This window comes from Silurus aristotelis, assembly GCF_946808225.1.
Source record: "Silurus aristotelis genome assembly, chromosome: 16".
NCBI classification, from domain to species: Eukaryota; Metazoa; Chordata; class Actinopteri; order Siluriformes; family Siluridae; genus Silurus; species Silurus aristotelis.
Window position 1 is genome coordinate 3,743,621 of NC_139589.1, and position 16,003 is coordinate 3,759,623.

A 16,003-nucleotide genomic window follows, 5' to 3' on the forward strand; every position below is an offset into this window, starting at 1 on the left:
GTAAAAACATCACAGTCACTATCAGCCTGATCCCTGCATCTGCTTAAGTTTGTTTAACAAATTTTTTGGCCCAGGCCTTAAGTCATGGAAAAAGATTCTTCTGGAATCCAGACGTGATACCTAAAAACAAGAAGGAAAAAATGTTGGAAGCTTTTTTGAGAGAGGACAATTTGCAGAGCCGGATGTATGTAAACCTCAGTATTACTGCATACACCGAACTGTACACAGCCGTGTAGAGGATTTCTTAAAGCTGTATCTTACAAATACCCCTGAATAAACGGAAGCCTTAATTAAAGCTTAAGCTCTATTTCTGTTCAGGGAAGAAGAGACGTAGAGAATGAAGACAAAGTCAGCCAAGATCTTTATTGAGGCGCATTGTCGCTATGCTGGTAGTTGCCAAGTGTCGTGGTTGTTATGGGGTCACATGAAGAATAGCTGCCAGTGTGTTGTCATTCTGCCACGTTTTTTTTTACCAAAGTATATGTAAGGAATAAAACATTTGTGCTGTTACAGGGGGAAAAAATCGCCAAAAATTGATTTTTCTAATAACAGCAGGTCCTGTTTTATTTTATTCCTCAAGCCAGTAGGACAACTTTCAATTCATGAATGAATCACATGTCATCCTTATAGATACAATTAGTGTTTTACGTATGTAGTTTACCTTCTATAACCATTTAATCTGGAATATATGGGAGCCTAGTAGCTTATTATTTAAGGCATTGACCTTTGGAACCAAAGGTTGCTGCCACACCAAGATGCCCTCCTTCACCCCTAAACAAGGGTCTTAAAGCTTTAGCTTTAATGTGTCTTGGAAAAAATACATATGTGGCTTTTTTGCTTCTGATGATTTAGAGTTTATTTTACGATTGTGGAAAGAACAGTGTGAAAAAACCTAGGAAAAATATTAATATCCCAGTAGGGATCTATTTTTTTCCCCAGCTTTTACTTTTTTTTAATTGGATCATCTTGCGCACCAAATGAAGTGTTGACATGGGATGTTACATGCCAAGAAAAACAGCGATCAAGTGCTCTAGTCGACAATTCATCCATGTCAGGACGTGTAAGAGTGTGTTTATGTGTCCAAAAATAGGCAAAAATGCAATTTTATGGCTTATAGATCACAGTTGCACAGCTGTAAACATCTGGCCTGCTGTGCTAGACGGTAAGCGGAGGCTTGTTTACATGGCGAACACCCACACACATCTTTTTGTTTCTCATTTTCCGACCCCGTCCTTGTTGTTTTCGTTGCGCATCTCATTACGGGACATGTGCTCCATCTCATTGTGAATTTGATTTTCATTTGGATCTTGGATTAGGAGCGAGATTGAAAACACTCGGCGTGGCACGGCAACACGGTGGGAGGCATTGCCGGCTCACAGCTCCAGGGTCCACTAGCTTGATTATGGGCTTGGGTTTGTGCTTGTGTGCTTTATATTATATGTGCACGTGTCCACCGGGTTCTCTGGTTTCCTCCAGTGTTCTACAAACCCAATTCCAAAATGTAAATTTAAACAGAATGCAATGATTTGCAAATCTCATAAACCCTTATTTTATTCATAATAGAACTCATGGTGTATCTTAGAGAGGCAGAGTCTGTCAGAAGTAAAGGTGAGCAGATCTTTGAATGACTGTGTCTACAAATTGTGGAACAATTTGGTAAGGCCTTGCATATATTACATCTATATTACATTACATCTATTACAATAACATGACTTCGTAGTAGAAGAGTCCCTGTGCTGAAATGACCTGCCTGAAGTCTAGACCTTTCACCATTTGAAAACATCTAGCGCATCATGTAACAAAAAATACAACAAAAGACACCCGGAACTGTTGAGCAGCTACAGTAGAATCCTGTATCAGACACATATGGGACAACATTCCTCTCACAAAACTTCAGCAACATCCTCATTTCCGAGATGTATACGTACAGAAGACATGATACTACACAGTGGTAAACATGGCCCTGTCCCAACTTTTTTGAGACCTTTTGCAGCCATCAAATTTAAAACGACCTTATTCTTTCCTTAAAATAGTAAATTTCCTCTGTTTAAACATTTGATATGTTTGACATTTTTTCTTGTAAAAACAACCGCCACAGGTATTGTTAACCAACAGGGTACCGGTGGAAATTGGACTCCTGTTGGCCGAAGGAGGAGAAGGAGAGGAGAAAGACGTCTACTGAGACAGCAGGGAAAGGAGAAGTATAGGAGAGTGGGCAATTTAATTGTTGGTACTATGACTGGTAAAGGGAAAGAGATATCTGATATGATGGAGAGGAGAAAGGTGGATATGTTGTGTGTTCAGGAGACCAAGTGGAAAGGGAGTAAAACCAGAAACATTGGAGAAGAAGTGTGCTGGTACCGGTTTTCAAGAATAAGGAAGATGTGCAGACCTGCAGTAACTACTGGTAAATAAAGTTGATCAGTCACACCATGAAGTTATGGGAGCGTACGTCAGGGTGCCGAGAGAGGAGTTGTGGTATTGTATGAGGAAGTCAGGTGTGTCAGAGACGTATGTGATTGTGGTGCAGGACACGTATGAGGACAGTGTGACAGCAGTGAAGTGTGCAGTAGGAATGACAGACTGGTTTAAGGTAGAGGTTGGACTGCATCAAGGATCGGCTCTGAGCCCTTTCCTGTTTGCAGTGGTGATGGACAGGTTGACGGACGAGGTCAGACAGGAGTCTCCATGGACTATAATGTTTGCGGATGTCTGTCTGTCTATCTATCTGCTGTTTGTCTGTGTATCTATCTCTGTAGACGTCTCTGTCTGTCGGAATGGATGAATTAATAAATGAATGAAAATGTTTATTTGTACTTATAATTATATAAGCTGCAGTTTTCCATGTGTCATGTTGATGGCCATGCATTCCTCTATGTCTATTTTTAATGACTTAAAGTGAAGTGTCTGAACCATACAACTGCCTTTAGATCTTGTAACCTTCAGATGCTCAGCATCTCAGCACATCTGCATGTGAGCAACCAAGGGCTCCACCATTTTAAAGCTTCCTTTTTAAAGACTAAGATCAGATAAGTATTGACCATCCTCAAGGTTTCACTACTGACTGATGATTTCATGCCATTGAAAAATGGTTTCTTTGAGACTTTCTTGTAAATCAGATGATCAAAGTCCATGTCCATGATCTCTGAGGTATTTCTTTTTCTCCTGACTAGATTTTTTTCTTTGTTTCGATTCAGAATTGACACCTCTGTGCTCTGTTTCAGCTGGGACTCTACAATGCTATTACAATCCTACTTAGTGTACAAACCTTGATTTTTTTTCCCGGTGAAACAAGAACACTGCTGAATCTGCAATGAAATGCAGAATTTCATGAATTACTTTCCAATTCACCATCAATTTTGACGTTTTGGACCATTTTCCAGCTGATTCAGAAACAGTCAAAGATCAGTAAAATGTATTTATACTCTTGTAGCTACAAAATTGAATTGGACTTTTCTGAATGATTAGATATGAAATTACAATCAAGTCTTCTCTCTTGCACATGTTAGACAGGACAAGCCCATGACTTTCACTCTCTATAAGGCTATAACATCCATAAAGAATGTTTTAGATTTTACACAAATACACTATATGGATAAAGTTTCTCCTTACCATAAGATTGGTACGCACTTTTTGAACATGCCATTCCACATTTAGTCCCTATTTTCTCTTATAATAGCCTTCACTCTTCTGGGAAGATGTTCCACTAGATTTTGGAGTGTGTTTCTGGAGATTTGGGATCATTCACCCAGTTAGTAAAGTCAGGTACTGATGTAGGTCAGGAGCCCTGGGTGCAATCAGTGTTCCAAAAGTTCAGTAGGGTTAAAGCTCTATAACAGGAGATCTTTCACTCCAACCCATATACACCATATCTTCATGCAACTGTATTTGTGCAAAGAAGAATTTTTGCTTTATGTGATTAAAGCAGAGTTGTCTTGGTGGAACAGGTTCGAGTAAATGGAAAATTTCATGCTACGACATCCAACACAACTTGTGTGCCAACAAATATCCCAATGTTTTTGTTCACTGTAGCTGAAACATTTATTCAAGATTGTTTTGACCAGCAGCCACTCAGTCTTTCAGTTTGTCTGGTTCTTTACAATAATCCCAGAGGAAGATGTTTTGTTTAGGATTGTGGGTTTTTCACTTTTTTTGCCAGAGTCTTTTGTGATAATCACTGTAAAACAAGATGCCATTTTGATAAAACTCAAAGGATGCTGCAAAATCTAGCTAACGGCTAACTTGAATATGGCTAAGTCATGCTATTTTAGCGACTTAGCTGATGAGCTGTCACACACATTATAATTATGGAAAGATTGCTTTATTTTAATCGTTTTACTGTAATGTTATACCTTTATAAAGTCAGAAGCAGTACAACTGTTTGATTAATTAACATTTAGCTTGGTAACTTGATTAGCGCTAGTCACATCTGCATCCAGTTTTCATTGAAGATTTCAAAAACTGAAAACATCCGATTGTGTTGATTGTTACTATGGCAAAAACACTAATAATAATGCTTTAAAGTAAAAAGAGGAGGATGAAATGTTTGATCTGTTAAAATCACAGTGACAAGGTGGTTGAACCGTGTGGTTGAGTTTCCTGTTAAAGGGTTCAAAATGCTTAAAGTGAGAAGGAACACATCTGTCCTGAAATGCATTTGATCGTGTAGTGTGTATTCAATTTTCAACAGCGGAAAGAAATCCAATCCAATCAGAGATTGATTAGACATGTTCATCAAGACCAGTTTTTGCGCACTAGTGGCTAAGTCTTGTACTAAATAGTTTTTTTTCAGCTAATCTCAGCTATTGCAGGATATGTTGTGTTGAAATCTCAAATTCAAGTCAGTCATTTACATACAGCCATTACAAAAATGACAAATTGGATATACCAAGCTGCACTACATTATTAGATTTCAAATGAATATAATGAAATGAAAAAGATATCATAAGAAGCTAGATCTTATTTGTATGCCATAAAAAGTATAACGCAAATTAATTATTCATTCTCAGCCTTGTTTGCATCTCGTTCCGAGCGACGTATCTACCGATTTCGTCTGGTGATCTGTTCATGGTGTTCTTATCTCACTGTCAAAACAAATTCATAAATCACAGCGAGTCAGAAATCCACGAATCCACAGGGGTATTGTCATGCTGGAACAGGTTTGGGTCTTTAAGTTCAAGTGAAGGAACAGTTTCATGCTTCTGCATCCAGAGACGTCCTATACAATTGTGTGCATCCAATTTTGTGGTAACAGTTTGGGGAAGAATTACATATGGCTGAAAAAGTCAGGTTTTTGTTTAGATTTTTTGTCTTGATCAAAGCCCTGGATTCTCATTAGATAAATGCAAGATTCTACTGGACATGAGTCTTATCTAAAGAGAGTTGATGGAAACATAGTTGATTAACATGTGGAGAAAAATGTGGAGGAATCTAGAGGTGCCTTTGCATTGCAACGACCTCAAGGCAGAGTTTGACATGGACAATCCTGACGTGACATTTTTGTAAGAGAGTGTACGAGTCTGTTATCACCCCAGGCTGACAAATACACACATAGGCAGGGTCAGTTGTGGTTTTTCTTGTCAGAGACCTTCAAAGTGGGTTGTCTGCAGAAAAAAAAAAAATTCCAGTCCACTCCCCGTGTAGCCAGATGATCTCTCGCGCCACCTCGGCGCCGGCAGGAAATGACTCCTCCATTCTGTGGACTGTGGAAACAGCAACAGTCCAGATAAAGAGCACTTGGGCCCAATGCATCGGGGTTGGAAGGCTTAGCCGGCCCCGCTTGTTCTGTTGGAACGTTTGTGCTCTTGTTTGTCGTCCTAAATTATAGCAAGTGAAAAAGAATCCTTTTCTTATTAACGATTCTGCGTTTAATCGTTTTTACATGCCTGAAAGCCAAAAGATGCACACCATGCTATGGTTTTTCTTTTTTTTTTCTTCCCCCCCTATTTTTGATGATAAACCATAATTCCAGTTTACAGCAGCTTGGATCTGTCCCTAGGCCTTCCTGATGGAAAGAATGTGTTCTCTAAATCCAATCCCTTAAACTTATACAAGTGTGGTGTAAAAACTCCCCGTGTCAGTTTACAGGCTTTCCAAATATGAACACGGGCAGCTCGAGAACTCTGATGGTTTGGAAGGACCGAGCTACTACTTTTTATTGAAATTAAATTAAAGGTCAGCAAATTTTCATAACACATTGTAATAGTCTGGCGTCTGGCCCCGGCTCTGTAAACGGAATAAAAAAATTAACAATGTGGCAAGTGACATTCAAGTAACCCTCAGAAGGGTGCTTTTCTTCTGTTATTCGTTTTTTTTTTTGTATGCTTTCTGTCAATCCAGAAGATTCAGTTGGGGTGTAGGCTTTTGAAGGGCGTGTATTTGTTTAGGTTGTTCATTATACCTTCAAGGTCGCATACACTATATCATTTTTTTTTTTTTGCCATATGTGGTTCTTCCTCAAACGTCTTCCAGGACGTCTTTGGATGCAGTGGCATTACATTTTCCCTTCACATGAACGAGGAGTGCAAAAAAAGTTCCAGCATGACAATGCCCCTATGCACAAAGCCAGCTCCATGAAGAAATGCTTTACATTGGTTGGAGTGGAAGATCTCCAGCTATTGAGCTCTGACTTCAACCCTTTTGAACACCTTTGGGATGAATGTGAACGCTGTCCGCACCTCAGGCCTCCTCACCTCTCCTACATCAGTATTTCAAGTCAAGTCAAGAGTCTTTTATTGTCATTTCTTCTATACACAGTGGTACACAGTACACAGTAAAAATGAGACAACGCTCCTTCAGAACGCTGGTGCTACACTAAATAACATAGAGCTACATTTGACTTCAGGAACACCCTTGTGGCTGAATGAATGTCCACAAAATGTAGTGGAACATGTTCTCAGCAGAGTGAAGGTTATTATAACAGCAATTGGGGTCAACAAGAAAGAAAGAAAGAAATCAGAGCTTAGGGTCAGCAATGATACTCACCCATGGAGCATTAAGGGCCTTTCACAGGGGCCCTAAGAATAGCAGTTTGGCAATACCAGGTTTTGAACTCCTGACATTCAGATCAGTAATCCAGAACCTTAAACACTGAGCTACCATTTTGAGAACCTCTGAGGGATGAATTGGAATCCAGAACCTCCTCATGCTACATCAATACATGATTTTACTAAAACCGTTGTATCTGAACGAGCACAAATCTCACACAAGCACACTCCATAATCTAGTCTATCTTTACAGAAGAGCGGAGGTTATTAAAACAGCAAATTGGGAATAAATGTGGGATATGGAAAGAACATTTTATGTATATAACAGGTAGACCAGTCCAAATCGAATTCCAAACACAATGTATAAACGTAATGCAGGTGGGGTTCAGGCGATCACACACAATCCGAAACATGAAAGTGAAACCAAAGCGCGATCAAAAACCGGGCAATCAAAACATACAACAGAAGGCTTGCTATGACGAGAACCAAGTAAGCCGAACATAATACTAAACAGTGGGGGGAAAAAACAGGGGGTATTTAAACACAAACTAATCAAAGACATAAATGCAAACAGATCCGGACTATAATGACGCATGCGGAAAAATAACCAATAGCAAGACACGGGTGGAGACACAGCATCAAACGAAACACACATGGCTACTTAAACATGGAGAAAATAAAGAAACGAGTCAGCAATTTTGAGCCGCTATGCAGCGCTTGACACGAGGGAAATCATCTCTGACACGCGAGTTGGATGTTGAGCTGTGAAATGCTGATATCTCCGGTCCTGGCTTGCGTTATTTGCAGAACTGTATCATGCAGGGACAATTTAAACTGAAGATGGTTAATCAATTGGGCTTTCACTGTCTCAGATATTGCAGCTGTACATGTTTGGTGTCGGAAGTGTAGGTTTTCTCGAAAGCGAAAATTGTGTTTTAATTGGTTCGCGGTCTTCTGGGGTCGAACGAGTTATTATTTTTCAAAAAGTAAAAGTTAATTTTTCCCCTCCAAACAATTGCACTATAGCACTCCAGGGACTCGAGTAATAAAAGTACATGTAGTTCTTTAATTTCCACTACAGGTTGCCAGTGTGTAACTGTTAGAGGCACCAATGCTACTCGGGTATTTTAAGAGTTTGTACGCTGATGGTACTGTTATAGTCGTTCTCAGTTGTGAATCGACTACGTATCGTTTTTTTCGAATGCAGGATGGGCGCCTTTTATGTCTGGATGCGTGTAATGCTTAAACCCGAGTACGGCCGTATCGGTTTATGCGACACTCAGACTTTTCCTACATAATAACCCTCGTGGGACATGCAAGAGTGCGAGAAAGGAGAAAGAGGACAGCTGTGCTGCCGTGCCGAATGGCTAGCTCAGCGGCCTGCTTCAGGCTCTTTTCGACAAGAAATTCAGGGAAAAAAGAGAGTGGGAAGTATGTATCAGTGCAGGTCTAATCAACACATTCTACAGGATTAGTAGCCATTCTCTTGTTTACTTGTTGTTCGATAGTTTTTTTTTTTTATCTTGGCTGTTATGTCTAGAGCGCCTCAGGCAGCTGAGAACTTCGCGTCTTTCAACTAGCCACCATCAACTAGATCCAAGAAGAGTTAGACAGGAACAGGCAGGTGTATCTCCATGTCAGTTCTTCAGTAGAAGACATTTGTATTAATCTCATAGCTTGGCTTGGATTTAGTTCTTCTTGTCTTTGACAACCTGTTCTGCTTAAATTCGACGCGGGGAACGCGGTGGGAACGCGGTGACAGCTCGAGAATCTATCAGAAGATCTTTTCATGTACGTCGCAGGTAGCAATGCAGATTTTAACAATCGGCCTGCACGCGTGATTTAGGTGAAGACAGTGAACAGATCGATTTGGAAGATCGTGTTTCTTCCAAAGCGGCTGAAAATATTATCTAGCAAGCCTACGGAAATAGCCCCTCTTTGCTTAATGGACTTCACATGCAAGCTTGGTACCTGTCCTCTGAATGAAATCTTTTCTTTTTTGACTAACCATGCCTCAGCTTTTATATATATATATATATTTATTTATAATTTCTTTTTTTTTCTGTCTGCCTGTTTTTTACCATCTCCTTCTGTGTCTTTCTGTCAGGCTGGCATGATCCGGGCAGGTCAGGAGGAGTTCTTCATTGAGCCTCTCGAGAGAGGAGGCGATATGACAGGAGAGGAGGAGGGTGGATCCGGGCGACATCATATCCTCTACCGCTCGTCTGACATCAAGAAACCAGCCATCAGTCACTCTGACTACTTTCACCCCAGAGGTCAGGACTCGGTGCTCACAGCTCAGGCTGATGCATGGTGCCAAAACATTTAGCTCTTTATAATTGAACGGAAAATTTCGCATTTTAGATCTCTATCAGAGCCATTATACTGGATGCAAGCAGGTCTATTCATATCTGTAGCAGCTGGATTGAATTTTCTCGTAACCAATGAGGGCAATTACGTGTGAATTTTCATTTTTTACATATCATTTTTAAAATAATTTTCAGGCACACATTTAGGAGCGTCTATAAAACACGTCTTTAACGCGAAAAGCATATCTTCAGTATTCGAGGGATTTTAATAAACCGGAGTGGACTCCCTCGGCGTCTCGAACTTGTTTTTTGCTGATGCCACCCACTCGCCTGTAATGTAAAGAAGTAGACTTTTGGCGCTCATAGATATTCATTAGCTGACTTGCAAAAGTTCCGATAAAAAAAACAAAAACAAAAGGAACAAATCAGCTGTAACCTCCTGCCTCATATCATGTTTCCCCTCCATATGCTTCCAAAACAGCTCTGACCCCTAAGGTCTGAACTCCACACAGCCGCAAAAGTTGTCCCGTGGTATCTGGAAACAAGATGTTAGGAACAGCCGTTAGAGCCTGGTTGGATCGGACTTGTTAGTCAAGAACATCCCAGAGATGCTTGCTTAGATTGAGAGAGAGTGAAATTTGCTGGTCAAGTCAACATCTTAATCTCTTTGTCATGTTCCTCAAACCATTTCTAAACATTTTTTTGGTAAGGCAAAGCTATTGGGTTATTTCGATGGCATGAAACATATTAAAGTAACAGCCATATGATTCCCAGGAGCCAAGATTTCCCAGCAAAACATTGCCCAGAGCATGTTCTAAAGTAGCTCTGTGGGCAGGATCACACAGGCTAGCCAGACGTCGTGATATCATATTTGGGTGTAGGTGTTTAGAAATCATTATGTCATTAATAAATTATGGTGAAAAACCCCTCTTGTTTGATTGTAATTATTTTGTGGCCAATTTTACAAATTCCCTGAAGATGGATGCCATTTTTGTGGTCTAGGGGGAAAAAATGGCGACGTCAGAAATGAATTTGGAGCGACATATGAAGAGTCTTCCATATTAATGTGAAATGGCCGATAGTAAAGGAATTAGTGATTCCCTGGAAAAAAAACCTTGTGGTTTTTGACCTTTATGGATGCATTTTTTCTAAGAAACCTGGTTTTGCTTAGCTCAGGTCTCTGGGGCTGATTGACTTCTCTACATGCATTCCTTATTTCTTCCTCCCTCCCTCTCTCTCTCTCTCTCTCTCTCTCTCTCTCTTTCTCTCTCTCTCTCTCTCTCTCTCTCTCTCTCTCTCTCTCTCTCTCTCTCTCTCTCGCCTTGAGTGCACTCCCTTTAGTGCTCTATGTGGGAGAGGTGTGAGGAGGAAACCAGAGTCATCAACTTCTTGCAGAGCAATTCACATGTCACTCAGAATGTGGCCTGAAGGGTTCACCTGGGGAAACGTCCAAGCTCGGTTGATCTCAAACTCACTTCGGTTTTGCTTTGAGTGTTTCTAGGTCGGTTGTCATGAGACGGGAACGAGTCACCCAGTGGTTTATTCCGCACGTACACAAATGTAATACGAAAACAGTATAAAATCTGGAATAAGAAATCTAACCATGTATCATTATGAGGATTTCACTTTGCGCCACAGTGCACACCCTGTTCATAGCTTTTGTACGCGGAAATTATTATTATTATATTGCATGCCGTCCATTTTAAATATCGATCCAGTCTCAGTGAGCGTGTTCCCAGATTCCGGATCTTGGCGGGGAAACCGAGTTTGCTGTTTTAGACCATCGACCTAAAATGCATTCTAGCGGTGGACAGTAAGGAAGTAACTGTAATTCGTTACTGTACATAAGTAGCTTTTTCCGCGTATTTGCACTATAACGAATGATTTCCATTTGGGAAAACTTTTACCTAAAATTCACTGCATTTCGAAGTCAAATATCTTACTTAATTAAACAATAAAAGATAAAAAATAATACTCAATTCAATTTTGAGAATTCAGTCGATCTTTTTTTTATTTATAAACGGATAAAAAAATAACTGCTCAAACACGCAGCAATCCACCAATCAGGGCCGAGCGCGAACTCTGTTTTGAACTTGTTTTGTTTGGCGCTTGGTGTGTATCTACTCAGAAAGAACATACAGTACAATACCAAGCAGAACATTTTAAAAGGAATAAATGATGAAGAAACTCCTGATTCTAACTTGCCACTACACCTGTGGCCTTATTTGTGGAATTTTAGTTGAAAAGAAAGTTTTGGGCTCATGATGATTGTAATAGATATCAGTGTTTGACTCATTATTATCAGTATTTTAATAGATGGTGTGCTGAGGGGAACATTCAAGTCTTTTCACGTAAACTTTCACGTAATAGGAACATAGCTGTAATAATTCATAGTACTTTGGATACTTATGTACAATTGAAGGCAAATACTTTCATACTCAAGTTTTAAGGGAGAATTTTACTTTTACTGGAGTCATATTTTACAGACTGTATCGCTACTTTTACTCAACTACACGATTTGTTTACTTCGTCTACCATTGGTGTATTCTAAGATGCTTTTCTGCTCATCTCGGTTCTAACGAGTGCTTATTTGAGTCTTTCTGTGAGGATGAACAAGTTCTGTATTGATGTATCTCATCAACCAGGATGTTTAAGTGCTGCTAATGGATTTTGTTGTTGTTGTTGTTGTTGTTTGTGGTGTTTCCTAGGTCAGCATTTTTTGTTTCTTTCATGCTCAAACCACATGGTCTGGCTCTAATTGATGTTTGTAGCCCTGTACTTGTATGTGCATAATGAATGTGTTGTGCTGCTGCCACCCGATTGGCTGATTGGAAGAAGAAAATGTATTTAATTTATATTGGGTGCTCGCATGGGATCACATGATAATGTGGTTGAACCCGAGTTCGGATCCATGCAGTAGTAAGCGGACAACATGGCGTGTCATTATGATGCATTTCAACCTCTGCATCTCAGACTTAATATTATGCAGTACTGTAAAGGAGACGACAATGATAAAATAGTTTTTTCTGTGTGTGTGTGTGTGTGTGTGTGTGTGTGTGTGTGTGTGTGTGTGTGTGTCTGTGTGTGTGTGTGTGTGTGTGTGTGTGTGTGTGTGTTTGTGTGTGTGTGTGTGTTTGTGTGTGTTTGCGTGTGTGTGTGTGTTTGTGTGTGTATGTGTGTGTGTAGGTGTAGGTGTGTGTGTGAGGGAGAGAGAGAGAGGGGGGGGGGGTGTATAAAAAAGCACCCAGATTTGGATGAGTAGATCCGTGTCAACTGCGTGAGTGTGAATAAGGGCTGAAGCTCATACTGCAATCCAGCAGAGACATGTTGCAGCCAAGCCTGGACTCAGTCACACACTGTCTACGTGGCAGATTCGATGGGATTTTAAGCTCTACTTGGCAGACACGAGAAGGGCAAAACTCAGAGGCAGTGTAGAACTAGTGGAGGGGTGGGGGGGCTGGGGTGAGGAGGAGGGAACAGGGACAGGTCAGACTTTAAAAATGCCTTTGTTTTTCCCCTGCTATAAACATTAAAGAGCTAAACTGAAGCCTTTCCAAAGTGAATGTCTTTGTTTAGGTCCTTCGAGTATGAGAGAGGTTTATTTTCTCTTGCTCTTCCAAACACTATTTACTGCCCTGAGTCACATTTTACCACATGCGGCTTGCGACTAAATTATTTCAAAGAAATGTGTGAACTCTTAGAAAGTGTCTGATTAATGATCTATGAAATGCACTCAGGTTCACTTGAGCTTAGATAGATAGATAGATAGATAGATAGATAGATAGATAGATAGATAGATAGATAGATAGATAGATAGATAGATAGATAGATAGATAGATAGATAGATAGATAGATAGATAGATAGATAGATAGATAGATAGATAGATAGATAGATAGATAGATAGATCTATGTGCAGTTTCTATTGTTGTGCAGTTTCTATTAAGAAGTTATTTTGTTTTATTTGCTTTTATAAACAAATTGACACAAGTTTATGTAATCGTAACTGGACTAGGTCAGAAGCTGACTGTGAATATTGTAATGCCTGTGAGGCAGAAGTTGCAGTACAGTGAATAATTAGATTATCAACATAAAGATGATACCAACATTAGGAATTTTGAGAACAGAATTGCACCTAAAAGTGACCCTTGAGGTACTCTATTGATAACAGTATACATAATCTAAGTCTAATAATACATGGATATGCAGCAAAAGCATTCACGTGTTGTATGAATTGATGTACTATTTTTTTCTGTAAGTAGAGATCGGTAGAGATAGTGGATTTTACTCATACCGATAGATAGGTTGGATGGTACTTGCCGTTAACTGATTAATTACCCGATTATTAAAATGGATACTAGGTTGGCTAGTTTTCAACTTTTCTTTTCTTGTTTTTTTTCCCCAAAAGATGATGAGTGTTTTCATGAGTTCCTCGTTAGCTCCTATTGTTTTCACCTGATTCTTAAGTAGGTTTCCGAGTAAGTCCTTGTTCTTGAGTGGTTTTTTATTTTATTTTATTGAAAAACTTTATTTATTTATTTATTTATTGTATTTTTTTTTTTGTGTTTTATTTTTCTGTTCAAATCAGGGGTGTCCAATCTTTTCCACAAAGGGCCAGTGTGAGTGCAAGTTTTTCGTTCCACCTGATCAAATCCACACCAAATTCTACCTGTTTAAATAGAATGATTTTAATTTTTAATGATTATCAGGTGTGGCTCTTGATTGATTTGTTTTGACAATTGTTCAATCATTTTTTCTTTAGTTTTTTTTTTTTTTCTGTTTTGAGCTGTGGACTTTTTGTTATACATTTTTAAACCTAAGAGTTTGGAATTATATTTTCTCTTTTGGACTTAATAATAAAATGGGGTTTTTTTTCGTTATTTTTGAGTCCGTCTCTGTATTTGGGTTCACACACCTCTCTGTAGCAGACTGCTAAAGCTCCTGCCTCTCACAGTCGACCCCAGTTCAAACCTCGACCCTGATATTAGCTAAGATTAAACGTAGCTATAAACAGATCAAAAGTGCAGTGTGTCTGTCTCGTGCCATTCCTTTCTCGGTATTCGTCACGAAGAATCAAGACCAATAAAATCTGAGAAATGCTTTGATGGAAACCATTTGTTGTAATCACTCATGGCTTGTGCAGTATTTCAAAAGCAGTTTGTTTAATATTCGCGATTAACAAGGTGCTAAAAGTTCCATGCAATCGGAAATATTGGCACACGTGTCAAAGTGCTTAGGAAGAAACATTTGGAAATGGGTGAAATGAATCCATCATTGTGGAGCATGTGTGTGTGTGTGTGTGTGTGTGTGTGTGTGTGTGTGTGTGTGTGTGTGTGTGTGAGCGAGAAAGAGACACATGTTCTTCATTTAAACATCTCATCCTGAAATAACATTCCAGTTGTTCCACTGGCCCAGTGTTTTAGAGGAGAGTTCACTTCCTGTAGTGTCGCTGCTTATGCTGCTTCAGGAGTTAGTGTCCTCACCTTCCCCTCACACACCCCCACACAATGTCTTCTGCAGATGGCACCATGGCCTTTGCTCCTGCAGCTCTCAGCACTGCTGTTCCCAATTCGCTTGGCCCGATTTCTGCGCCGAGACTCTCAGCTTGATCTACGACGGCATCCAGGACTGTAATTACTGTGCACCAGAGGCACTCTGATGGAAAACACAGTAATTAGGAGTATTTCCTCGGGCCTGTGTTGTGGCCTCATGTTGACCATGGGAGTGTCTGTGTGAGGTGTGTTTACACTTACTAAACTTAACAAAAAAAAGCATGCGGTGATAAAGTATTTGCTGCCCCTTTAAGGTTTATTCGCTTTTTTTTTGCCTTCGTGTCATAAAGATCTTCAAACAAAACGATCACTTACTCAAAGCCTGTGATATGAAGATACAGAGGCTGGAAGTGTAAACTGCTAAAAGTGTGGAGGCTAAAATTCTTCCACACTGATGTATTAGACAGCATGTCGTGAAGTTTGAGGGGGCAAATACTTTTTTTACACGGATGACATCGGTGTTGCATAGCTTTTTTAAATTTCAGTTCTGATTCGAGGTTAATCGGGACATGTTTGTCTTGTGTTACGTTTCGTTTGATCTGAAATGGAAAAGTGTGCAAAAAAAACAAAAGGGAAGAAATCAGGAGGGGGCAAATACTTTTTTACACGTAAAAATTATCGATTTTTGTGATCGTACTGTGTATAATTCTGTATGTGATTTAGTTTATTGGCTAGAATTTTGTTTGCTATATTCAATCAAAGGTTACTTCTTGAACAGCTTTTTCTTCCTCCAGCTTTGTATGTAATGAATAAAAAACTTTCTTTCGGCTTCTCCCATTAGGGGTCGCCACAGCGGATCCTCCGCACGTTTGATTTGGCACATGTTTTACGCTGGATGCCCTTCCTAACGCAACCCTCCCCAATTTATCCGGGCTTGGGACCGGCACTGAGAGTGGCTGGGGATGGTTCCCTGACCGGGGATCGAACCCGGGTCGCAGCGGTGAGAGCGCTGCATCTTAACCACTAGACCACCAGGGAAAATGAATGTATGTAATGAATACTGGGTTTAAATGTAAAATTTTAAGATAAATTGCAAAGTTTTATCTCATTGGATGTGCAAATTGAAAATTGTTATTCAAGGTCCTAGTAAATCAGGTACATTTCTGCTCTCTGAGGTTGCAATTAACGTTTTTTTAATTTAGTGAGTTGGTCTGTAAA

General features: G+C 39.8%; 1 protein-coding gene and 1 long non-coding RNA gene across 3 annotated transcripts in view; both read left to right on the plus strand.

Annotated features, from left to right (window-relative positions):
- The window catches only part of adamts2a (ADAM metallopeptidase with thrombospondin type 1 motif, 2a), a 72,258-nt gene that overhangs the window by 18,876 nt on the left and 37,379 nt on the right, over window positions 1–16,003 (plus strand). For both annotated transcript variants that reach the window (XM_083564514.1, XM_083564513.1), the window contains exon 4: window positions 9,094–9,262. In XM_083564514.1, coding sequence (XP_083420640.1) covers window positions 9,094–9,262 — 169 coding nt within the window. The remainder of the gene's footprint in view (window positions 1–9,093; window positions 9,263–16,003) is intronic.
- LOC310739066 lies at window positions 927–6,954 on the plus strand. Its single transcript, XR_014537230.1, has 2 exons — window positions 927–4,091; window positions 4,160–6,954. It is a non-coding gene; the product is annotated as an uncharacterized lncRNA (long non-coding RNA).